The sequence below is a fragment of the Alligator mississippiensis genome, chromosome 4 (genome assembly GCF_030867095.1).
Source record: "Alligator mississippiensis isolate rAllMis1 chromosome 4, rAllMis1, whole genome shotgun sequence".
NCBI lineage: Eukaryota > Metazoa > Chordata > Crocodylia > Alligatoridae > Alligator > Alligator mississippiensis.
Genome location: NC_081827.1, coordinates 101,579,470 through 101,603,302, shown reverse-complemented (window position 1 = coordinate 101,603,302; position 23,833 = coordinate 101,579,470). Strand labels below are relative to the sequence as shown.

The window sequence follows — 23,833 nt, the reverse complement described above, 5'->3', positions numbered from 1 at the left end:
CATCTAGTGTATGAGTGTGTGACCCTGGACTGGCCTCTGAGTTTTCAGAAATATTTAAAAATGTCAGGACAAATATTTAAAAATTTAAAACAATGTCAGGACAAATAATAATCTTTTAGACAAATGGCTTAACATGGGCAATTAGTACATACACCTTCTAGATGTTCACATTTGCCATCTGCTATTCAGCCACAGAACACAAGATTCCAGGTTGGTGCTGTTTTATTTTTACAGTGTTGATATCCAAGTGCACATGACTGTGTTGTTTCAGATCCCTGAGAGCCCATGTGTCCATCATAGCTGCCAGTGCTTAGCAACACAGCGCCACCCCACGGTTGTCATAAGCAATCTACTCTGGAGCTGGTAGAAATGATCTGTGCCAGCACCAAATAGCTATTGTACACTGACCTCTTCAATCCACCTACAGCTCACCTGTTATCAAGATGCCCTCGGTGCTTGCAGCATATATATCCGGAATCACGCTAGGAAGAACGGTTTTCATCAGTGATAACAAAATAGTTAGCTATCATCAACCCTCTTGCTCATCCACCTGTTTTCAACCCTTGTGCTGTATATGGGCTCTGCCAAATAGGCTTTGGATTGGCTCAAGTGGCTATGCAGCCAGGCTTCACAGATGCAGAGAGCATAAAAACTCAAGCTGCAGTCATGGCCAAACACAGAAAATTGTGCGTTGTTGATGAGTGCCCTGCACCCGGATTCGAAAGACACTACATACAGCAAACAAAGAAGCAGCTGCAGAAAGATGTGTGTTCCCCCCAAAAAGGAGACGGCATCTTTTCTATGGCAATCCTCGTGTTACCAATAGAAGGCCTAACCCAAAACCCCATGAATTAGGCAAGGTCAGGCTGAGCGCTAACTTCCCAGATTTTGGGCTAGTCCCATAGAGAAGCTGAACGACCTCTCAGTCAAAACGATGCTGCAACCACTTAGGACTCAGGAGTTGCTGGCTTCCAGGGGAGACATTTAGCCCGTTGGACTGTGACACTTTGAGTCATAGACTATGAGGTTTGGCAGGGACCTCAGGATGTCATCTAGTCCAACCCCCTGCTCACAGCAGGACCAGCACCAGCTAGATCATCCCGGCCAAGGCTTTGTCTAGCTGGGTCTTAACAACCTCCAAGGATGGAGAGTCCACCACCGCTCTGGGTAACCTGTTCCAGTGTTTTACTGCCCGCCTGGTGAGAGAGGTTTTCCTACTCTCTAACCTAAACCTCCCTTGCTGCAACTTGAGACCACTGCTCCTTCTGAGGGTTTATTTAACTCCTCATTTTGTCTTGTAGGTCATGTACCCAAGTTGGCAACAAAAACAAATAAATAAAAAATAATAATAATAATATAGTTTTGGGGTGAAAGGGGCCACGGAGGTGTGGACGGGAGGTGGGGCTGAGCCCGAGCCTGCTTGTCCTGCACGCTCCCAGCTCAAGGTTTCTTTTTCGTGTGACTCCACTCACTGCTGAGGAGGCAGGTCAGCGTAACTAACTTGGACGTGTAAGAATGGGCCATACTCGCACAGTATGGACTGCCGGGTCCCCAGCAAGGGGGCAGGTAAGGCAGCCCCACCTCGCCAGTCACACGCAGCCTCTCTGGGCATTGCCACAGAGCTGGTTGGCTCCCCCCCTCCCCCCGAACAAAATGGTTCCGTCCAGGCGACTGCCTCCCTTCTCCCCCCATATGCCCGTTCAGAATGGTTTCGTCCAGCCGCCATCTTGCGCCCATGCTCTCCCCCTTTCCCTCGCGCCTTTCGCGCCAAACTGCTCCGGGCCCCAGCTAGGGGAGGGCAGAGGGGTGGGGTCTCAACGTCTCCACCAATCCGCTCTCACCCCCATGGCAACCCAGCCGCGCGCTTCCTGTGCGGAAAGGGATGGGAGGAACCTGGCTGGGCCAATCAGAGGGGGCGGGCGAGTGTCTGGCCAATAGGGGCTTGGGCCGTAGACCGTCCCATTGTGACGTCTCTTCGGTTTTGCCGCGTAAAATCGGTGCTCGCAGCGGGTCGGTTCCTGGGGGCGAGCGGAGGTGCGGGTGGGCGCCGCTCCCGGAGGGAGGGGCTGGTCCGGGATAGGGGCCCAGTCCTCCTTAACGCGGGACAGCAAGGCTGCGTGCGGGGCTTGGCGCGAGCGGGTGGCAGGCACCGCAGGATGCCGAGCTAATGGTCCCCTCTCTCTGCCCGGCACTCAGGAGCAACCTCCACCATGTCCGGCTTCGACGACCCCGGCATCTACTACAGCGACAGCTTTGGGGGTGACCCGGCAGCGGACGAGGGGCAGGTCCGCAAGTCCCAGCTTCAGAAGCGCTTCAAGGAGTTCCTGCGGCAGTACCGCGTGGGCACAGACCGCACTGGCTTCACCTTCAAGTACAGGTGTGGGCGGCCCCCACCTCTGAGGGCCCCTCCAGCCCATTCCCGCTCTGCCGCTGTTCGCTTTCCTCCTGCTGCGTGCTCCCGCGGGCCACGGCTAGCTCTTCTGGAGCCCTCTCTTCCACCACTTCTAAAGAGCTCTTTGCAGGAGAACGAATACCTTTATCCTTGTCGGGACCCAGGTGGAAGCTGAAGCCTGGAGGGGCCCACCACTTTGCCAGGAACCAGGTGTCAAGCTAGTGGCGGAGCCAGGGATAGAGCCCGGTTCTTCCCATCTGGATCCGCTTTCCCCCCACTTTTGGACGATCCTTACAAACCTGGGACCCATGCTTCTGTCCCTCTAGTTGTCCCATGCGATCAATTGCCTCTAGTGGCCTCCCTGATTAAGGGAGGCTTATAATTGCCTTGTGGGCCTAGGGCCACATTTCCCTTGACATAGCAAATTAACCTGTCTGGTACCCCATCCCCTGGGTTATGCTGTTTCCCAAGGGCCCGCCCTGCAAAATCGGGTCTAGATCTGAATGCCAAGTTTCAGACCTGTCATCCCTGGGGTTCTGTTCAGTTCTGTCTCTAGTATAAATCAGTCGTGGGTTTCCAGCCCATGCCTTTTGGGATCTGTGAACAGGTAGTCCCAGAGCAGTGGCCACATGCGAAGGAGTGACAGAGGATTGTGGATGGTAGTGGCAGCCACCACGTGCAAGCTTCCCCCTCTGCTGCTCTGGGACCGGCAGCTGCTACTCTCCGATGGAGTGGAGTTTTAAAAAGTGCCGGATTTCAAGTTCTGGATTTTTGATATCCAGGTTTATGAGGTTATACTGTAGTTTGTACTTAAACTGTTGGGCTGTGGTTGGTGTGATGCTGGTGCACATTAATGTTAAACTCTGATAACCACTGTGGCCACAGCTGCCCCTTGTCCAATGCCATTTGTGCATAAGGATCCATATTGAAAAAGTATTAGCATGGATGTTACCTCTGTCCAGCAGTTTCCGTTCCTTTTGCTTCCACCATAGAGGGCTTGTTACTTTTCCTGCCATAAAAGACTACCTGTAGAGCAGGGGTGCCAAACTTATCCAGCCCTGCAGGCCACATAAGTGGCACAGACCCACCCACAGGCCAGATAGGGCCCATGGGTCCCTCTTCCTTTCCCTTTCCCCAGCATACTGATCCAGCAGCTGTTCCACACAGTCTGGGACCTAGGCTGTGTGCGTTGCATGCAGTATCCATTCCAGCCACTCTGGGATTTGTCCCGTGTGCAGTGCAGGTCCCAGATTGGCTGGAGCAGCCACTGAATCAGGTATGCTAAGGGAGGGAGGGGATGGGAGTCCATGGGCAGGACTTGGCCTGAAGACCAGCCCCATACCACAGGCATACACAGTGCCCCATGCGAGTCTAATTCAGGGGCAGGCAATTATTTTGGTCAGAGGGCCACTTACTGAGTTTTGGCAAGCCATCAAGGGCCGCATGACATGCAGTCAGGGGCAGATAAATATTAATTTTCAAAATTTTTTAGGGGCCCCGCAGACTGGATAGAATGACCTGGCAGGCCGTGTTTTGCCCACCCCTGGTTTAATTGGACCCAGGGGCTAGATGGCAGGGCACCATGAGCTGGATTCAATCCATAGGCTGTATGTTTGACACCCTTGCTTTAGAGCGTTTCGCATCTGCTTTCTACATAGCTGGAGGGCCACTTTGAATGTTTTGTGTGATAGTTTCTCTTCTGTTACAGTTCCCTACCTCTGGGCTTGCCAAGTTGCAGGCCTTTAAGAAAATTTGCTTGGTGCTTTTTTGCCTACAAATCCTTACTCCTACCTCATCTTGCAGGGATGAGCTCAAACGGCATTACAACCTGGGTCAGTACTGGATTGAGGTGGAGATGGAGGACCTGGCCAGCTTTGATGAGGACCTGGCAGACTACCTGTATAAGCAACCTGCAGAGCATCTACAGCTGGTAAGGATGGGGAATACCGTAGAAGGGAACACACCAAGGACTATTTTATTTAGAGCTAAGAGCTGGTGTGCCACGAGCCATTTAGCTAACCAGAGTGGTGTGTCAGTATAAGCTGTATTATTTCCTAAACAGCTGGAAGAAGCAGCAAAAGAAGTGGCTGATGAGGTCACCCGTCCTCGTCCATCAGGAGAGGAGACCCTCCAAGACATCCAGGTCATGCTGAAGTCAGATGCCCATGCTGCCAATATCCGTAGCCTGAAGGTGAGTTAAATCCACCCACTATGATGAGGTGGGAAGAAGACTAAGAACAGAACTCATCCAAAGTGTGTTTGTGTGTGTGTTGAGAGAGCTGTTAGTTCTTGCTGAACTTAATCAAGGTTAAGTTCATCTCTGTCCATCTAGACAGAACTGCACCAGATGTGACTGCAAGTTGTGACTTACTATGACTGATGGGACTTGTTAGTGTTAGGGTTACCCCTGAGTGTGGTTTTTGTGCTGCTTTAACTATATTGCTGTGAAACCTATCTAGCTAAAATAGTACAACCCCTTCATGTGAACAGAGTTAACCCACCAGAAAGTTGCTTATAGTGGTATAGTTTATTCCTCTAACTTTAATGAGTTTTATCAATGCATAGACATCATTACACAATTATAGTTGCATGCTTGCTAGAGGTTGCACTAGTGTAGTGGTGCTCAATCTTTTTGGCTGGTGGGCTGGGTGGGCAGTGCCTGCTCCTTTCATGGGCTGGATCCAGCCAGTGGTCCTGATACAGTGCCCAGCACAGGTGCAGCAGGGTTCCATCCAGCTGTGCAGAGGTGGGGGGAGGAGGACAGTCTGGCCTCAATTTGGCCTTGTGGGAGAGGAAGACTTAACCCAGTCCCACAGGGGGAGGGGGGTAGTCCAGCCCTGATCCAACCATGGGGGGAAAAGGGGTGTGATCCAGGCCACTGCTCAGACCTTAATGTTTGGGAACTTGGCAGTGGAGAAGGGTGGCTGTCTTTGTTGCCACTACCCCCTGCTGCCAAATTTCCTGACCTGTAAGGAGCCCTGCAGGCCAGAGTTTGAGCACCCCTGCACTAGTGTAACTTTCAGTAAAGTATTGCTCCCCTAACTTAAGTAGTTAAATAATACAAAGAGTGCATGTACACCAGCTCTAAGTAGCTCTGGTGACAGGAGCATCAATTGATGGTATTCTAATGCAGGCGCTTGTTTGTTGGAGATTATTATATATCTTTCTTAACCACTGTCTTTGTAAGTGCAGTGTCCGGTACAGTAGGAAGAGCCTGGGCCATCACTTGAAAGCTTCTCTTTCAGTTACTTTTTTGGTGTGTGGTTGGGCAAAGCCACCTGTCTTTTTTGCACAGTAAAAATGGCTGCTTCCCTGAGATGTATGCCACAGCTTTGAGCCCTAGTAAGTTAAAAATGAGGTGGGAGAGGGAAGGCAGGGCACAACAGAGCACGATTGTTAGAATGACACTAGTGGTGTACGCTGAAGTCCAGCTATCTTAACTCTCCTTTGTAAATGGACCCTCAGAGAGAGCCACTCTGAATGGTGTCCTCTTGCTAAAAGCAGCAGGTAGTTCCGAGTTACTGCTTCTTGTGGGTGTGGGAAGGCAGCATCCCTCAGCTCCCTGAAATGTGTAGCTGTCTCCATGTTGCCCATACAGCAACCTGCCTATAATCCTCAACTCCCCGCATGTCAGCTCTACAGCTCGTTCATCTTCCTCACTGTGCTGGGGTGGGGTTTCCTTCGCAGACATTTCTCACCTTCTTCTCCCTGTCTTTCTGCTTCAGTCTGACCAGATGTCCCGTCTGGTGAAGATTCCTGGGATCATAATAGCATCAACTCCCGTGAGAGCCAAGGCCACCAGGATTTCCATCCAGTGCCGCAGTTGCCATAACACCATCAACAACATCACCGTGCAGCCTGGGCTAGAAGGCTATGCCCTGCCCAGAAAGTGCAATACGTAAGGACTGGAGGGAGGCGAGGAGTGGGTGGGGGATCCTTTCTGGAGTACAGGAGAAGAGAAGGAAGGGACTTGTTAGAAATCCGGTGGTCCACCCTCCACCTACCTTTGAGTTTCTCTGGGTAGCAATGAATGCTGCATGAATAGTGCACTGTGCTGGGGTCTAATGAGACTCCAGTCACGGTCACAGAGGAACTGCCATCATGTAGGGGGTCTGAGGACTCTGATGACTAACCCAGTTGATTTATAAACCACAGCTGAATGTGTGGGTTGAAACAAAAGTTTAATTGCCAGAGTTACACGCCTTCTCTGACAATCACCTCATTTCATTTGCCTTTTACCTATCATTCTACCCATGACTTCCATTCCATCAATGCTGGTGACTCTGCTTCTTCTCTCAAGCCTCCCCTCATTGCCTTATGTGTGTTGATCTTCTCTGTTTCTCCTCCACCGCCTTGCTGTCCCAGGGTCCACCCTACTAGCCCCCAGGCCCATCTCACTCCAGCTTCCCTTTCCTACACTCCCTACTTACACTGTAAAGGGGAAATCCTCGGCAGACTTCCTGGTAGAAATCCTATGACCAGAAAGACTTACTCCACTACACACATGTTCTCTCCTTCAGGTCTGCCATCTGCTTGGTGTAAACAGCTTGATTTATCCGGTGTAATTGAATCTTACACCACAAGCCCAGCCACTTGTTCACCACCTGGGCTCATTCCTGTCTCCTGTCTTGAGGTCTCTCCACAGAATCTTGCTAGTTCTTTCCAAAGTAAAACTGGCAAAATACTTGTGTTCTCTGTTTGTGTCTACCTGATATGTCTTGGCTTATACATAGCCTGTAAGATCTTCGGGACAGGGGCCCACCTCTTTGGTCTGTGTTTGTACACTGTCTTGCCTAGCAGGGTCCTCACCCATGACTAGGGGATTGAGGTGCTCTGGTGATACAGTAGCTACCTTAAATAATAGTCATTACTCTTCTTCAGCCTTAAAATGGGACATTTGCCCACAGGCTTGCTTTCTTCAGCAAGTCGGTGTCACAGAAAGCTTTCTTGTTGTTTCACACGTGGTATCAGGAACTTTGTGTCACCCAGCCAAGAGCCTGGCATGGCCCCATGTTTAAAGTAAAATAGACCGTCTTTGTCTGTGAGCACTTTTAGTTTAAAATGACAAGACTTCTAAATATAGATGTGTCAGAGGACCAAGAAAGTGGTGCTAGGACTATCAGTATTTCTGATCACTTTGACTCCAGAACCCTTTTGTTGCTTACAGGTTGTATAAGAGAATGTAAATAAAATTCCTGGTTAAATAACTTAACTAATAAATTACCTTCCCCTGTCTCCAGTCAGTGCAGGATTTTTCCTTTACTGCGGGTCATATTGTGATACCCTTTCTCATACTAAAATCTCGCTTGTATTTTCCCTTAAGAAAAAGACTGACTGCTTTCTTCAAGTATGAAGAGCACCTTTCATTTGTGTTGCCGCCTCATACACTTCTGTCTCTACTTAACTATTGTTTAACCAAATTAAGCATATGTAGGCCTATTTTGCAAGCTTTTCCATATATCAGCCCCCTTCAGGTAGAAATCATTGGGTTGGAAGGAACCTTAAGTGTCAGCAAGTCCAGATTTGTGGCGTCTCTTTCTCGGACTTCTATTACGTTTCTCTTTCTCCTTCCCTTGATCTCTGTCTTATACTTATGCTGCAGACTCTTTGGGGAACAGGCCCTCTCACTACCTGTACATGTGCTGCTTATACAGTGGGGCACTGGTCTCTGTAGGCGTGTCTACACAAGATGCTATGTCACTGTACATAGTGTCGGCAGGCACTAACTGTAATGCTGCTACTACTGGGCAGTAGCGTCAAAAACAGCTCATGCACTGCCAGGACTGCACAGTACCAACTGCACGGTCAGGGGCAAGTGTAGACATGCCCTGTGGGGCCTATAGGCACTTCTGTGATACAAATAGGGGCTTCCAGTGTGCCCCTCTTGCCACTAGACCAGACTTGGTCTCACAGCATGTTGACGTTTTCAGTTACAAATCTGCTTGCTTTTGGAGCTCACAAGGAAGAGACCCTTTTAGAAAGGGGTATAGGACCCTGGGTTATACATTGCTGCTTGCCTAGCTAAGATTAATTAAGCTGGAATAAACAAGAGCAGATTCCTTAGTCAATACACGTTGCATGCAGCAAAGCTAAATACCACTTGCTGGCAGTGTTCCCTAAGTTCTAATGACTCCTGACTAGCTTCTGGGACTGATTTCCTTAACTGTCTCCCTCTGCTCAGGGAACAAGCAGGCCGCCCGAGGTGTCCCCTGGATCCATACTTCATCATGCCAGATAAATGCAAGTGCGTGGACTTCCAGGTCCTGAAGCTACAGGAATCTCCTGATGCTGTGCCTCATGGGGAGATGCCCAGGCACATGCAGCTGTATTGCGACAGGTAATCTTGCAGCCCATCTCCCTCTCCTTTTTCAAGGGTCATTTCAGGGAGGGGCAGTAGAAAATGTGGCCGTCATAGATGATGGGTTTAGCTGGGTTTGGGTGAATCTGGTGGGCTCTCCCATGTACCCAGCTTCTGGAGAAGGGGCAGGGATTTGGGATCTTTTATTGATCCATATTTGTATAGCTACCTTGCAGAGGTGCCTTGAGGTGTGCTCTAGTCGCAGGCACCGTGCAGGGGGTGTGGCAATGGCTGTACCCCTGTAGTGGGTGGCTGCTGGGCTTTGGGCCCACCTGCACTTCCAAGCCAGCCCAGGCAGCCGTGGGCATGAAGGACTCATCCTGTGCAGCCAGTCCAGCTGCCCAGGTGCTCACCCACAGCTGCAGTGGCGTTGCGTCCACACCATAGCCCAGCCAGCTGCTGCCCATGCATGGCAGGCTGTCACGGAGCCCCAGCCGGCTGGGAAGGGCCCTGACCCCACGGCCCAGCCCAGTCTGGCCCCACTATCTGCCCTCCTCACCCGAGGTTGAGCAGGGCCAGCTGCAGACGCTGCTGAGGGTGGGTGCAGAAGGGTTGGGCCGACCGCAGGGGCATGCTCCTTCCCAACTGGCTGCGGCTCCATGACAGTCCGGCCTGGCCTGGGTGCGGGGAGCTGGAAGAAATCTAGGCACACAGCTCCCACAGCCCCAGCCTGAGCCACAGCCAGCTAAAAAGAACCTGCCCCTGTGGCCCAGCCCAGACGCCCACCCTCAGCAGTGCCTGTGGGCTGGCATGGCTCAGCTCTGCAGCCCCAGTTGAGGTGAGCAGATGGCGAGGCCATGCCAGCTGGCTTTGGTCACACCCCCCATCACGTGAGTGGCCAGCGGGGCAGAAAGCCAGGCAGACCCTGGCTGGGGTCCCCGGGTCTGTGCCTGAGATGGGAGATGGGAGATTAATCCCCCTCTCTGCCCCCTTCACCTGAGGCTGCTGGACTCTAGCCACACCCCCCACCACTTGAGCACCCAGCATTGCAGAAAGCTAGGCAGACCCTGGCTGGGGTCCCTGTGTGGGTGGGACAGAGGGGAGACAGAGGAGTTTAATCCCCCTCCCTGCCTCCCCCTGCACTTGAGGTGCTTCCCCATGCCCCCCAACCCTCAGGGGAAAGCCTGGCAAAGCTTGCTTTCCTCTTCCCCCTCCAGGCACACCCCAGCTGGGGTCCCTGCAAGCCAGGGTTGGGGTCTAAACACCCCTCTCTAATCATACTTGGCAGCCTGCCAGGGCCTGGCCATGCACTCTCCCCCGCTCAGCTTCCCTCCAGCCTTGCGGCTGGTGTGGAAGGAAGGGAGGGCTCACTCTAGCACCCCCCCCCAGCATCTAGCCTGCTTTTCTGGAATCAAGTGAGCATCTATTCACTAGAGGTGCACCAATACATTGGTCCCATATTGTATCGGCACCAATATGAGGAAATTTGAGAGTATTGGCAATCGGGTTTTTTGGCTGATGTGGCCGATTTTAAATGCTGCGTGCAGCCACAGCGCAGCAGGTAGACGGCCAGGAGCACAGCATGGAGAAGAGGCCAGGAGCCAGGAGTGCAGCACGTAGGCATCATTCAGAGCAGTTGTGTCCAACTGGTAAGTCTGTTGTTGTGGGGGGAGAGGGGGACAGGCAGATCGAGGCACCTATGGTGAGGAGGGAGTGGGCCTGGGGCAGAGGCAGGTACTGCCCAGGCTGGGCACAGGATGGAACCATGGCTCGTCTGGGATGCGCATGCAGGAGGGGCAGCTCCTGCCACTGTGCGCACCCCAGGAGGGCACAGAGGGGCATGTGGCCCCAGATCTGCATGCAAGGCAAGGGTGGGCTGCTGCTGCGGGCTGGGGCTGGGGAGTGCTGTGCTCGTCTCAATGGGGGCTGAGCCATGCTGCAATCAGGGTGAGCAGCAGAGGTGCTGGAGGGGTGGTCTGGGGGTGCTAGAGCCACCCCAGAATTCACCATAGCCCTGAGCGCAGCTTGGCCCAGCCCCCCACCAGGAAAAGCTTGTCACCACCCCGGCCCCAGCCCATAACAGCAGCCTGCCCTGCCCCATGCACAGATCCGGGAGCACGCACTCCCCCATGCCCTCCCAGTGTGTGCACAGCATCAGGAGCTGCCCTCCCTCCCTGTGCTCTGTCTTGGCTGGGCAGCACCTGCCCCTGTCCCAGTGCCAGCCTCACTCCCTCTCTCACCACAGGGACCTCGATCTGTACCCCCGCATGCCCCTTCCCTCCCTCCACCCCTTCCCCCACAACAGACTTACCAGCCAGTCTCTGTCCACACTGCTGGGCTGCATATCGGAATCGGATTGGTATCATCCAATATAGCTCGTTAAAAATCGGCTGTTGGTATCAGCCCAAAAAATATCTATCAGTGCATCCCTACTGTTCACTTGCAAATTGTTTCAGTCTACATAGGTTAGACTAACCTGCAACAGTTGAATCAATTCAGGTTCATGCTTTTTGAATGTGTGTACTTAGCCCTAGTGACAAGGTACTGTAATAGTGCTTCCTGCATGCTTTAGACACCAGTGTAAGTTTACAAAACCAGTTGTAGGTTGTACAAAATAAATGTCACTTTGTGACGGTCTTTAACATGTTCTATATCCAGGCCTTTATTTTGGTTGGGCAGGGAGAAGAAGAGATGAAGGGGACGCTCCCATCTTTTTATTACATAAAAATTATCATCCTCTGCCCTCCTGTTTCTCCTCTAAGGTATCTGTGTGACAGAGTTGTCCCTGGAAACAAAGTTACCATCATGGGCATTTACTCTATCAAGAAATCTGGGCAGACCAAGAACAAAGGCAGAGACAACGTGGGTGTGGGGATCCGAAATGCTTATATCCGTGTGGTGGGGATCCAGATTGACACTGATGGCTCAGGTAAAATCTTCCTTTGGCCCTCCCTGGTTCACAGTTCACCAAGGCATTAGGAGACTATTGTGAGCAAAATTCACCTGGGATCTCCAGCTAGAACTACTTCTTTCTGACCAAACACAGTATGCATGTATCCATACAGCTTTTGTAATAACTATCACAGGCTAGGCTGGGTGGAAGAGAGAAACTTAGTGAGAGGTGCTCCATGTGTACAGTTCTGGGGGGCTTGTGCTCTATACAGCATTTCTCAACCTGTGGGTTGCAAGAATATTTCAAAGGGTCACGAACAAGTGACAGAAAAATGCAAGAAAGCACGGGTTTCGCCTTGCTGGCTGACAGCATTCCCCTTGTAGGCTGTGCAGCCTCAGCACTCCCCATGGAGATGGAGGCTTGGTTGCCTCTCTGTGCAGATGCTGCCCCACTCCCGCTGACTGTGTAGAAGTCAGCTTGGGCAGGCAGCTCATTGCAGAACCCTGACTCTGGCTCCCTGGCTGGCTACAGCTAGCACTCGGTAATGCCCAGCCCAGGTTGTGCCTCAGGCCTGCTCACTCCCTTCCCCTGGCAGCAGCAGCTCTGGTTCCGTGACAGCAGGGCCCGCCCCATGCCACTGGCCACTTTGTGCTACTAGCCGAAGCCCTGAGGGTGTCTCTGACAGCCTAGAGCAATGAGTCCCAGCCAGGGACACCCTTGGGTGTGAGGGGATAAATGAGCAGATCAACTAAGTCAAAAAGCACAGGCTCTGGCTTCTCCCAACCTGGGCAATCTGCTATCCCCAGAGCTGGGACCCTCTGCAAGCAGTTAGGTGCTGGCATCTAGTTATGGGGCCGTGTAGCCTCAAGTCCAGTGAGGGAGACATGGGAGTCTAGAATGGTTGAGGACCACTGGCCTAGAGACAAGCCATTTGCCTGGTGAGGCTAAAGTCAGAGAGTTGTCTTTAGCCTTGTTAGTCTGAAGTCAAGCCGAAGGCAGCATGGATTTGCACCTCAGATATATGCACTTTGCCTGGTTTATAAGGTTATAAGGTGCAAATTTATCCTATATATAATGTGTGTATATAATATATAATGGGGGGGGGGGGGGGGGGGAGACACAAAGGTGCCTGCTGGTACTGGGCACCGAGGCTGCAGCAGAGCAGGGGACTGTGGCTCAGGCTGGCAGGGCCAGTGGGGTGTGGGTTGGGACAAGATGGTGATCTTTGCAAATGAATCCTGGTATGAAAAAGGTTGAGAAGTACTGCTATATTAAGTAGGGAACTGCTAAAATCCATCAGAGTAAATAAAGGTGCCCTCATTTTTGTTCAGCTGTCAGTTCTTCCCCTCACCCCCAAAAGCATGACTTCCTAGGCCAGAACCTCTCTTTGTCCCTCCAGCATGAGCCATCTTCCCACATTAGATGCGGAGCTCCTTTCTCTTTCTTCTCACTTTGGTCACATTTTTCAGAGGCCATCAGCTGAGCCAGCACTGTTGCCTCTTTATTTTAGAACAGAGCAAAGGCATGCAGTTTCCTCATTCAGAGGAGCATACTCAGCTGCTTGTGACAAATTTTCTTCCCTCTTGTGTCTAGTTAATTTAATGCTCCTTTTCCTTGTGACCTTGCTTATAGTCCTATTAAAGTAGTATGGCTAAAGATCCAGACACTGTGTGAGGGAATTGGGTTTTGGAGAAGGATGAAGCAGCCATTCAGGTTTAGTCTGTTTGTTTTGTAATGACACTTCATTCAGTTCCCCCCCCCCCATCACGTCTTTTAGGACATACTTTTGCTGGCTCTGTGACTCCCCAAGAAGAGGAAGAACTTCGTCAACTTGCCTCCCTGCCCAACATCTATGAGACTGTTGCCAAGAGCATTGCACCCTCTATTTATGGGAGCACTGACATCAAGAAAGCAATTGCCTGCTTGCTGTTTGGAGGCTCCCGCAAGAGGTCAGGTGAACGAATTGGGCAGGGCACAGTGGGGCAGAAGTAGACAGAAGGGTATTTGAGGCACACAACTCTTCTAGGGGTTTTATGGCTCCAAACAGCTGTATGTTTCTTGTTGGTTTTGTTTGTGCACTGCCAGAACAAGAGCTGATTTCCCTCTCTTGTCTTCTTTGCAGGCTCCCAGATGGGTTAACCCGCCGAGGGGACATTAACTTGCTGATGTTGGGAGACCCTGGCACAGCCAAGTCCCAGCTGCTGAAGTTTGTAGAGAAGTGTTCACCCATTGGGGTAAGTGTCATGGGTGACTGGAGTTCCTTTTTGATACTGATTGCATGTTGAAACAGCTCACTTTTTCTCACGTGGCACTGAGAACAGGAACCAGCTGGAAAATACTGGAGATGGTTCATTGTGCAGAACAAAAACCATCTTGAACCTCCACAGCAGTACCTGGTGGGGGGGGTGGATATGCAGACTTTTTCTGCTAAGCAAGAGAGACTTGTAGGGAGTGGGCAAATCTGAGAACAACCCCTGGGACATTCTTACTGGGTCATTCTTCAAAGCATAGCTGTCATTTTGTCGGAATGTTTCACTGAAAGTCTGAAGTCCTGAACTTCTTTCTACCCTGAGGTGTTGTTCAAGCTGTGTTGAGCTGCATGTAACAAACTGAATTGGCAGAGAAGCTAGAAGGTTAGGTGCAGTAGCTTAGACTGCAGCTGTCAGGCACTGAGCTCTAAACAGAGACCAAGCATGAAATTGTTTTCATTCATGTTTGTCTATAGTCTCCATTTAACGCAACCCCTGAGCACCTTGCATCCTCAGAGTAAACCAGACCCCCCACAGCAGCCTGCTAAAACAAGTAGATAAACTATGCTCTACATTTAATGTACTGTCTGCCTACAAGCCATCTAGTGCTTTGCAACTACTTAGCCCAAAGCCTAGTTGCACAAAAATACCTCGCTCTGAAGAACATCAGTCCCTGGCTTCAGTGTAAACTGAGGAAGCAGTAGCCATGGAGCTCCCAATAGCCTATGGCTGATGCTGTGCTGAACTGTGGATTCTGAGCTCTACCTCAAGGTAACAACCTGATGCTGTGGTTCTTTTGTTCCCTTGTTGAGAGACACAGGCTCAAGGGTGCCGTGGTTTTTGATGCATTCTCTTTTTGTGCCTCCCTTCAGGTGTACACCTCTGGGAAAGGCAGCAGTGCAGCTGGCTTGACAGCCTCAGTGATCCGAGACCCCTCTTCCCGGAGCTTCTTTATGGAGGGAGGAGCTATGGTCCTGGCAGATGGGGGAGTGGTGTGCATTGATGAGTTTGACAAGGTAGAGACACAGCATGAAGAGGTTTCATAATGCTGACTTGGAGGAAAGGAAGGGAAGGTTGACTGCCATATTGTTTTGCTGTGGCAAGGAAAGGAATAATGCCAGAAGGCAATGGGGGAAGGGGTAATCTTTTCTTTTGGATAGAGGCCTATCTACTGGAGGAACAGGGCATCAAAAGGGGTGCCAGGGAATGCACTTCTGGGATAACTTTTGAGTCTCTCTCTTATTTTTAATGTACTCAAAATTAGTATCCTGGAGGAAGAAGGGAGTGTTGGATGCATATGGCTGTGTGTGACCTGAGACTTTCTTGGCATTTAATCCCAATTCTGTTGTGAGGTTAAGTCACATGAAAGGTGTACCATTCTACCTTTTTTTCCTTCCCCAAACTTTACCAAGATGCGGGAAGATGACAGAGTGGCCATCCATGAGGCTATGGAGCAACAGACCATCTCCATTGCCAAGGTGAGCTGCTAGCTGGGATAGGAAGTGGAAGAGGTGAAGAGATCTGAGTCTCTCCACAAGCAAGGTGACCAGCTCTGCAGTTGCGGGCCCTTGCCAGAACGTGGCCATCCCTCAGGAAGCAGCTGGGTTCCCTGCTCATGTTTGGGCATGGGTGGGTTACTGGCTGGTCTGATCTGAGATCAAGCTTTGCTCTCTGGCAGTGTTTTGATCCTACTGATTTTGAGACTTGCCTTCAGACTGTCATACAAATACACACTGGCCATCTTCCTTTGCCTCCCCTCAGCTCTGTTACCATTAGCAGGTCTATGCTCTGTTTCTTCCTCCCTTCCTCTTCACCTCTGTTCCTCCTGCTCTAAACCTTGATTCTGTTGTTCAGATAATTTTTCTTCTCCATGTTACATAATATCCAGACTGCATCTGTTCTCTTTGTCTTCATCGTTTAGCCCTTTGTAATAGCATTCCTTCTCATCCTGGGCATCTCTGACTCATTGTTTACCTCTTCATTCCTTACAAAACACCCTGGTGAACACAGTCCTTCTGTACTCGCACTGCATCTGCCCCTCTTGAGTTCCATTGTCTGGCTTGCCCTTGCAAAGTGAATCCAATTTCTGCTCTTCTTCTTTGCTGCCCAGCCTGCCTCAGTTCATCTTTTGGGTTTGTCTGAATGGTGTGACTGGCTTCCCCTTTTGTATCTTTCAGGCCTCTTTCCTTGAGTTCTCTTAAGCCTCAAACATATTCTTCTCTTGCACTTTCCCTCCATCTTCTCCTTGTCTCTTCTGAGAATTCACTATTTCCCCAAGAGATGTCAAGCCCTAGAAAGTAGCTGCAGCTATCCAAATAATGCAAGTCACCTGGACTAAACAGTACCCACTGCACGGCCATTGTGTGCTGCTTGGTTCTCATTCCCTAACCTGCAGGTAGTTGGCTTACATGGTAGACACTTCAGGGCAGGAGATTTGTTTCTACCTGCCCATATAGCACCTATTGCTCTGAGGGCACTGTGTATTAATTATGGCTCAAGCTTTGGGCAACCTTGGTCAAGGAAAGCTCCGTGGGGCTTACGTAGCTGAATAATCCCTCCCTCGTGTTGTTAACCCTGGGAACTTCTTCCAATGTTGAACCCTCTTGGCCAGTTGGAAAACACTCACACCGCCTTATGTAAAGGCTGGTGTCTGTAAGGTTGAAAGTAGGAATCCTATGAATGAACCTAGGCCCTTGCCTGTAGAGTAGAGGAAATGGTGAAATGTCCTTCCCCTACCCCATCATCCATCCCAGGAAGCTGCTGGTAACCCCAGTATCTTCTGCTAACAGCTTGGTGATTGCATTGATAAGCTCTTGGTTCTGCCCCCTCAGGCTGGTATTACTACCACTTTGAATTCTCGCTGCTCGGTACTCGCAGCTGCCAACTCAGTCTTTGGACGCTGGGATGAGACCAAAGGGGAGGAAAACATCGACTTCATGCCCACCATCCTGTCCCGGTTCGACATGATCTTCATTGTCAAGGATGAGCACAATGAGGAGAGAGACATGGTGAGGGCCAGAACTGGTCTTGCTCAGTGGTGGGAGGTGGAGGGACAAGAAGACAGCAGGCTGACCAACTAGGAGTTTGCCCAGCTGCAGCATTGAAGCTGAACATGTGATGAGGACAAGGAGGAAGGCAAGGGTCCACCTTCCTGCCCCAGTGTGCCTGGTGTCAAGCAGTTATTTGACCCAAAATGTCTCAGTCTCTGACTTCTAAGCTGGGACCTGTTGCCCTGCTTTAGCAAGCCAAGCACCACATAGTTTAGCTCTAGAGCTGGGGAGAGGAAAAGTAGTTGGATTATGTCTTCCAGGATCTGCCAAAGGTGTCTTCTGTGGTGCCTAGCTCTGCCCACAGAGATGCTGCTGCTTCCTGCCAGAAAAGTGGTAGGACCCAAAGACTTGAGGTGGAGGTTGAGAACAGCAGTGCCAGTGTACTGCCCTGACTGGCTTGTTCTCCCTTACCCTGGGGTGAATGTCTAGATCATGCCGTGAGTGAGACAGTGTTCATTGTTCAACTGTCTCCCGTGCTCTACTCCTAGATACTGGCCAAGCACGTGATGTCACTACACGTGAGTGCCCTGACACAGACCCAGGCTGTGGAGGGTGAAATCGACCTGAACAAGCTGAAGAAGTTCATCTCCTACTGTCGCACGTAAGTGAGTGGTAGCCTTGTGATGCTGCATCAGAGCAGCAGAACTGCTGGCAGGTTACACAGTGTGACCTGCTTGGTGGTGCCATGCTGATGCACTTTCATTTGGGACTTTGGGTTGCTCCCAGCATCCCTGGACCCTGGTCGCTTCATTTGACTTCATTGATCTTGGCCTCAGGCTGACCCAGTTCTTTAATGGAGCTGGCAGAATTCCAGCTCTCCAGTAAGCCCCCAACACAGCAGGTTGCTCACAACCCCAAGCAGAGTTGCAGCAGTGGGGAAGTGGAATTGTGAGCCTATTTTAATCTTTCCAACCCTGTAGTTACTCCATGAATAATGAGACAGGGATTTACCACATACCACAGCTGCTCTGTGGTAACTGCTTCTGTGCCTGCAGTTGACCCTAAAGTAGGTGAAAGCTGGACTGGGACAACTAAGCCCTGTTTCACTTGGGTGTAAACTGCTCTGGTGTAGTTCTCATGCAGGGACGGTTACCACAGAGCAGCTGAGGTTCAGTAAATTCCCACTCATTGTTAGCTGTGCATATGTGAGCAGCAGTGACTGCATGTTGGGGTTGCACCAAATTATCTGACTAAAAGTGGGGTCACAATGGGGAAATGCCTGGCAACTACTGCCCTAAAAAGATCAGTCCTTTTCTAGATCCCAGTGACATTATGGTCACCCCTAATCTCTGTTTAAAATTGTCACCCAAATGAAGCTTTATTTTTTCCCAATGGAGTTGAGATTAAACTAGTCTGGATTTTCAGAAATCTGTTCTGGTTTGCTGTGGAAGACGGAGAGCCCCCTTGACACTGTTCCAGTGTGAGCAGGGGGCTAACCTGGTGCCTTGGCCCCAGAACTTGCTGGTTTATGGAGCTTCCCCTTTCCTTCTCACAGGAAATGCGGCCCTCGCCTATCAGCAGAGGCTGCTGAGAAACTGAAGAACCGCTATGTCCTGATGCGTACTGGTGCCCGGCAGTATGAGCGAGAGAGTGACCGCCGATCCAGTATCCCCATTACAGTCCGGTGAGGGCAGAGTCCACCTGGGTTCAGGGAGGGAAGCAAAAGGCATGTGAATCCCAGGAGCTTCGAGTAACACTGCAAAAGGAAAATGGCTCTTGTCCCAGTGCCACACAATCACCTGGAGTTTGGAGGAGGCTCAGACTGATGTCCAGGCCTGCACTGAGTTAGACCCTACTAAATCCACCTGAGCTAGGTCTTCTAAGAGCTTAACTTCAATAGATGGCAGCTTCTCTGCTCTGTTCCCACCTCTGCCAACTTGACTGTCCTTAAGGTTATTTCTTCCAGCCCAAGGGTCATGCAATTGATGTCCTTTTATTTACTGCCACCAAGAGCTTTACAGGGAACAGCCCCAACTATGTGTTTGTCAGTGATGCAGAGATGGTCTAGACTGCAGTTTGGACCCTATTCTCTGGCAAGCAGAGAAAGCTGCCTCTGGTTAGAATTGCTTTTCCTATTCTATCTCTACCATATAATGGTGGTCTGAACTATTGCTGTGTCTGCTTAATGCCAGCTTGGCTCCACCATCCAGTGCTCGGGAAGATCTTGGAGACACTGGGAGTCAGCAGTGACAGGCCTGGGCTCTGGAAGCTCTCTTATATAATGGTAGCATTCCATTTTGTAGGGGTGAGAGTGTGGGGGATAGGATGCCCTCTTCCTGAAAGGATCACTGACCACCCTAGCACTGCCTCGGGGATGCCTGCAGTGAGCATTTTGTGGCTTGAGGAATCCCCTGACCAGTAAATAGAAGTGCAAGGGAGTAGAGGACCCACAATAACAGCATTTAAAGGGCTTCTCTCTTTGGGCGGCAGGCAGCTGGAGGCCATTGTGCGGATTGCGGAGTCCCTCAGCAAGATGAAGCTGCAGCCTTTTGCCACTGAGGCAGACATTGAAGAAGCCTTGCGGCTCTTCCAAGTGTCCACTCTTGATGCGGCCATGTCAGGCAGCCTGTCAGGTGAGGCAGACCAGGAATGTGTGCAACCTCCATTCTCACACAGAAGCTTCTGTGGTGAGGTCTTCTGGGAAAACAAACAAATGCCACCTCTCCAGTGTGGTGCTGCGTGGGAGGAAAGGGGGGAGGCCTGATGGTGACCCTAACCCCTCTCTCCTGACAGTGCTGGGTGGCCACGAATGCTCTTCAAGAGAGGTAGAATGATGCATCTGGCAGCCAGGGCTCCTCATTTATTTTGAGGCATGCCTAGTTGCATGGTCATGGTCCATAGGGAGGGTTAGGCAGTGACAAATGCACTTATGTAATTGGGGAGGGAGCTTAGACTCTCATAAGTGCCCTGGAAAAGGAAATGGCAAAGTCTGGGTGCTACCTAGCTTGGAAAAGTGTCCAGGATGGGTGGATTATAAAGGTCAGATTCCCCAGCGAAGCCTGGATTTGTGTAACTTTTTCCTTTTGAGCATGCTGTTATTGTTGAAAATAGTGTTTGTTACCTGTTAGGATTTGCAGAGGGGTCTTACTCTTTTTTTTTTTTTTTTTAAGCTGTGGTGATGACTCAGTTTGAATGTGGAAGTGGAGCTCAGTAACTAGTGAAGATTTCTCACCTGTGGGATTGCACTCCGCCTCTTTCATTTGGTGTGGGTAGGGCTGAACTGGAGGTTACACGGAGAGTGAAATTTTCAAGGATCTCATCGAGTATCTTTTCCATAGGAGCGGAGGGCTTCACAACCCAGGAAGACCAAGAGTTGCTGTCCCGAATTGAAAAACAGCTCAAGCGCCGCTTCGCCATTGGCTCTCAGGTGTCAGAACACAGTATAGTCCAGGATTTTGTGAAACAGGTGGGTCCACTGGACAGGGACTCTCCTTGGTGGGGCAGTCCGAAGGGCTATGAGAACAAGTGGCTGACTGCAAGACAACTTAATAGTCTGGAGGCTCCTTTTCTAAAATGTGAATAGGGCCCTTCTGGTGCTTGTGTGAAACCAGAGAGGCAGGGGCTGGTTGGCATTCTGGGACAGTGGGGAGTAGATATTCTCCACTCTTGAATACTGTATATGGGGCTTCTTGATGGGTCTCAGGAACCCAGAATACCTGACCACAGCTCTGGGTCCTCCTGTACCTTCCATTCCAACCAGAACAGTTGGAATTATAATAGGATGAACTGCGAAGAGTTTCTCCTGTACTACAAGACTCCCCCTTCTCAGTGGCAGGTGCACATCCAGCAGTCTTACATGACTTTTAATGTGAAGATTTTTCACTGGATTATGATGAGCTTTCCTGGCTCAGCTGCCTTAGCAGCTGGCTGTGATAGGGAAGCATTGCATGAACTCAGCAGGTTCAGAGGGCTGTGTCATTCTCCTCTACCATTCTTCCAGAAATACCCTGAGCATGCCATCTACAAGGTGCTGCAGCTCATGATGCGCCGTGGTGAGATCCAGCACCGCCTGCAACGCAAAGTCCTCTATCGCATCAAGTAACCTCGCTTCCCTAACTTCTTGCTCCTGGCTGAAACCATCCTAAGGGAACCCATGCTGGTGGCTGCTGCTATTGCTGAGGATGCTTCTACCAGAGTTCCAGCAAGGCCTTCTAGAAGAAACTGATGACCCTGCTGTGTGTTAACTTCCTGCTCATGGAGGGAACTTCCAGTTTGGGGGTTAAACAGGAGGGATCCTCCCTTTTTTTTTTTTTTTTTTTACTAGAGTTCATGGCAACAAAAGGCCATACTTTGTATTTCAGATGCACTAGTAAATATCTTCTTGATGTTTCCTAGGCTATCAGAAGGCTTTTAGTTTGTATAAAATAAAAGATATGGTGGTACTGCTGGATCTAGTGGAGTTTCAGATGGAGAGGGAAGTTTCTTTCAGGTCCCCCTGGTGCAGGGGTGGGCAAAATATGACCTGCGGGGTGGATCCAGCCTGCCAAGCCATTCTATCTAGCCTTCAGGGCCCCTAAACATCTTAGAAAATTTTAATTTTTTATCTGTCCCTGGCTGCCTGTCAAAGATGACAGGTGCCAGGGGCAACAGGACCCAGGGGGAGCCAGTGGCTGAGCAGCAAGGCCCACCTGGCTGCACCTGCCCTCAGACCCTCCTCCCTTCCCATCCCCCACCCCCAACTGGAAGCCTCTGTGGCTTCTGGCCTGGTGACCCTGGGGCTGTTCCCCACCTCCCTCTGTCCAAGTGAAAGACAGATAAGGGGAAATTGCTGCGAACCACGTGGTGCTTGCTGGGCAAAGCTGCAACCAGAGGGGAAAGTGACAGCGGCATGGAGAGCAGCAGGTGGGGTGTGAAAAATGACTGGCAGGCATGTGGGAGGCAAAGCAGGGAAATGGGGGAGTGGCAGCAGCGGAGGGGCCATGGAAGGCAGCAGCAGGGGGCAGAGTGGCACCAGTGGCTGGCAGGTATGTGGGAGGGAAAGCGGGGAAATGGCCGGGAAAAAGCAGGGAAATCTCTCTTTCTCTCTCTCACCTCTAGATACACTTTGCAAACATGTAAATCAGTACAGAAATACTTTAAAATCAAAATTAAAGTAAGTTATAGTAGATGTTTTATTTTTTTGTATATGATTTGGGGGGGGTTTTCAGTTTCAAGACTGCAGCACCCTCCTTTCCAAAAGGAGTACTTCTGCAGCAAGGGGTGAGACTTCCGGTGGCAAAGGTCAGGGTTTGGGGGCAGGACTTCTTGTCTCAATATGGCAACTGGGGGTGGGGCACCTGCTAAGGGGTGGGGCTACCCATGCGGCCCCTAACAGCTCACCAAAACTCAGTAAGTGGCCCTCCACCCAAAATAATTGCCCACCGCTGCCTTAGTACCTGCAGGATTTTCCCCAGTGAGACTCTCTTCTGCTCCATATGGTGATATATTCTTACCCCCCCCCTAGTAGCTCAGTTTAACACTTCCTTTCTTAAGGTGGGCCTGCTGATTGGTGCCCTACATATAAAGCCAAGAAGAGGTTTTCCCCAAGGACTTGATCTTTCCTTTCAGATGCAAACCCTGTTAGTGCAGACATTATCCAGCCTGCATTATTAGGCAGTAAATCCCAGCATGCTGTGGTCTCTCCCACCGCTTTGCAGCAGAAAGGGAGCATGCCACTTCATACAGAGAGCAGTTATGACCTTTCAGAGACTGAATGTGTAGTTATCCTGCAAGTATTAGCTCTTACACCAAGGCAACCATTTTGGTTTCCTGCTGCAGCCTTTGTGTACACAGGGTTTCCTTCCCTCATACTGGCAGGAACCTCCTGCTTTTTCCTTACTCCATGAATGCATCGCATAGGCTTGGTTTTTGGGGTTTTTATGTTTAAGGGCCCAAGGTAGCACAAGCACAATGATGAGACAAGTATAGTGATAGATGTTTGCAGAATGAATCCCACCCTACAAATCCATCTTTCCTTTGTGAAACTCCTGAGTGAGGGACTTGAAGTCCTTCATGCTTCAAGCCTTTTCAAAGCAATGAAGCCCATATGAGTTCGATGGAAGCTAAGCCCTGTTTTAGAATGAGTGGCCATCTGCAGCACGGACAGCTTCTCTGTATGGCATGTGGAAGACGAGGGAGGGGACAGGCAGCACAGAGCAGGAAGCAGAAACTAGAGCAGCAGACCAGTAAGGGGATCAGCGTGGCATTTGGGAGGGCATGGGACTTAATTTGTGGCATACCTGCCAAAAAGTTTGCTTCCCACTGTTCTAGAAAGTGATCTGCAGACAAAAAAGAAACTCAGGTGGATTATGAAATGACTTCACTAGTAATAAGCAATCAGGACTCATGGTAGAGGGTGATATCTTTTGCTAGACCAATTAGATTTTTGCAAAAAAAAAAAAAATTTAATTGCAAGCTTTTGGGCACAAATGCCCTTCATCAAGCATCCAAGAAAAGATTGTAAAAGTTCTCCTGGGTAGAAACGAAAGTTCATATTGCACAGGAGAGTTGAAGGTGTGGTAGAATCTCCTGTTTGGAACAGTTCACTTTCTATGCAGATTAGGCTTGTCAAAAAGTTAGAATAGTCTGTTTGCTTCAAAGTTGTTTTGTGGTAAGCAGGATGTAATGCATACTTAGCCAGTAATACATATTTAATTCCTAATTATGTAATACATAATTTACGAGTAATACATACTTAGTCAGTAGGGGGCACTAGACACTCAGAAATAATACTGCATTTGGCACAAGCTAGTTGTACCTCTGTGTCATAACTAAAGATGTGCGCTCTCTTAGCAATAGGGAAAAGAGTAAATCAGCTTTGACGCCTGAGTAGTTGCTAGTCATAGCCTCTGTGATAATAAGGCTTGGTGCTGCTTGGCTAAGGAAGTGTTCTCCAGTTTTGGGTGGGGGTGTTTGTAATTTAAGGTTATTATCCAACCACATTTAAGGCAGACTGCAGGAAAAAGGCTTCCA

At 50.2% G+C, this 23,833-nt stretch overlaps 1 protein-coding gene across 3 annotated transcripts; it reads left to right on the top strand.

Annotated features, from left to right (window-relative positions):
• Positions 1–1,927: 1,927 nt before the first annotated feature.
• Positions 1,928–21,989, top strand: MCM5 (minichromosome maintenance complex component 5). 3 transcript variants are annotated; one of them, XM_006261900.4, is made up of 17 exons: positions 1,928–2,010; positions 2,197–2,377; positions 4,196–4,322; positions 4,455–4,583; positions 6,118–6,290; positions 8,574–8,729; positions 11,453–11,619; positions 13,361–13,532; positions 13,706–13,817; positions 14,705–14,848; positions 15,245–15,310; positions 16,664–16,840; positions 17,371–17,483; positions 18,378–18,506; positions 19,313–19,455; positions 20,161–20,288; positions 20,823–21,989. In XM_006261900.4, exons 2-17 carry the CDS (start codon positions 2,211–2,213, stop codon positions 20,922–20,924), a joined length of 2,205 nt encoding a protein of 734 aa, XP_006261962.1. In that variant the 5' UTR covers positions 1,928–2,010; positions 2,197–2,210; the 3' UTR covers positions 20,925–21,989. The 3 variants fall into 3 exon arrangements, with proteins under 3 accessions (XP_006261962.1, XP_014462452.1, XP_019345202.1); XM_014606966.3 differs by having other exon boundaries at positions 1,979–2,034; XM_019489657.2 differs by lacking the exons at positions 1,928–2,010; positions 20,823–21,989 and having other exon boundaries at positions 2,088–2,377; positions 19,993–20,254.
• Positions 21,990–23,833: the final 1,844 nt, after the last annotated feature.

Coding starts and splice junctions, on each gene's coding strand:
- MCM5 (XM_006261900.4), top strand. CDS start 2,211: ATGTCCGGCTTCGACGACCCCGGCATCTACTACAGCGACAGCTTTGGG. Junction 4,584..6,117: donor CCAATATCCGTAGCCTGAAG/GTGAGTTAAATC, acceptor TTTCTGCTTCAG/TCTGACCAGATGTCCCGTCT. Junction 19,456..20,160: donor CATGTCAGGCAGCCTGTCAG/GTGAGGCAGACC, acceptor TCTTTTCCATAG/GAGCGGAGGGCTTCACAACC.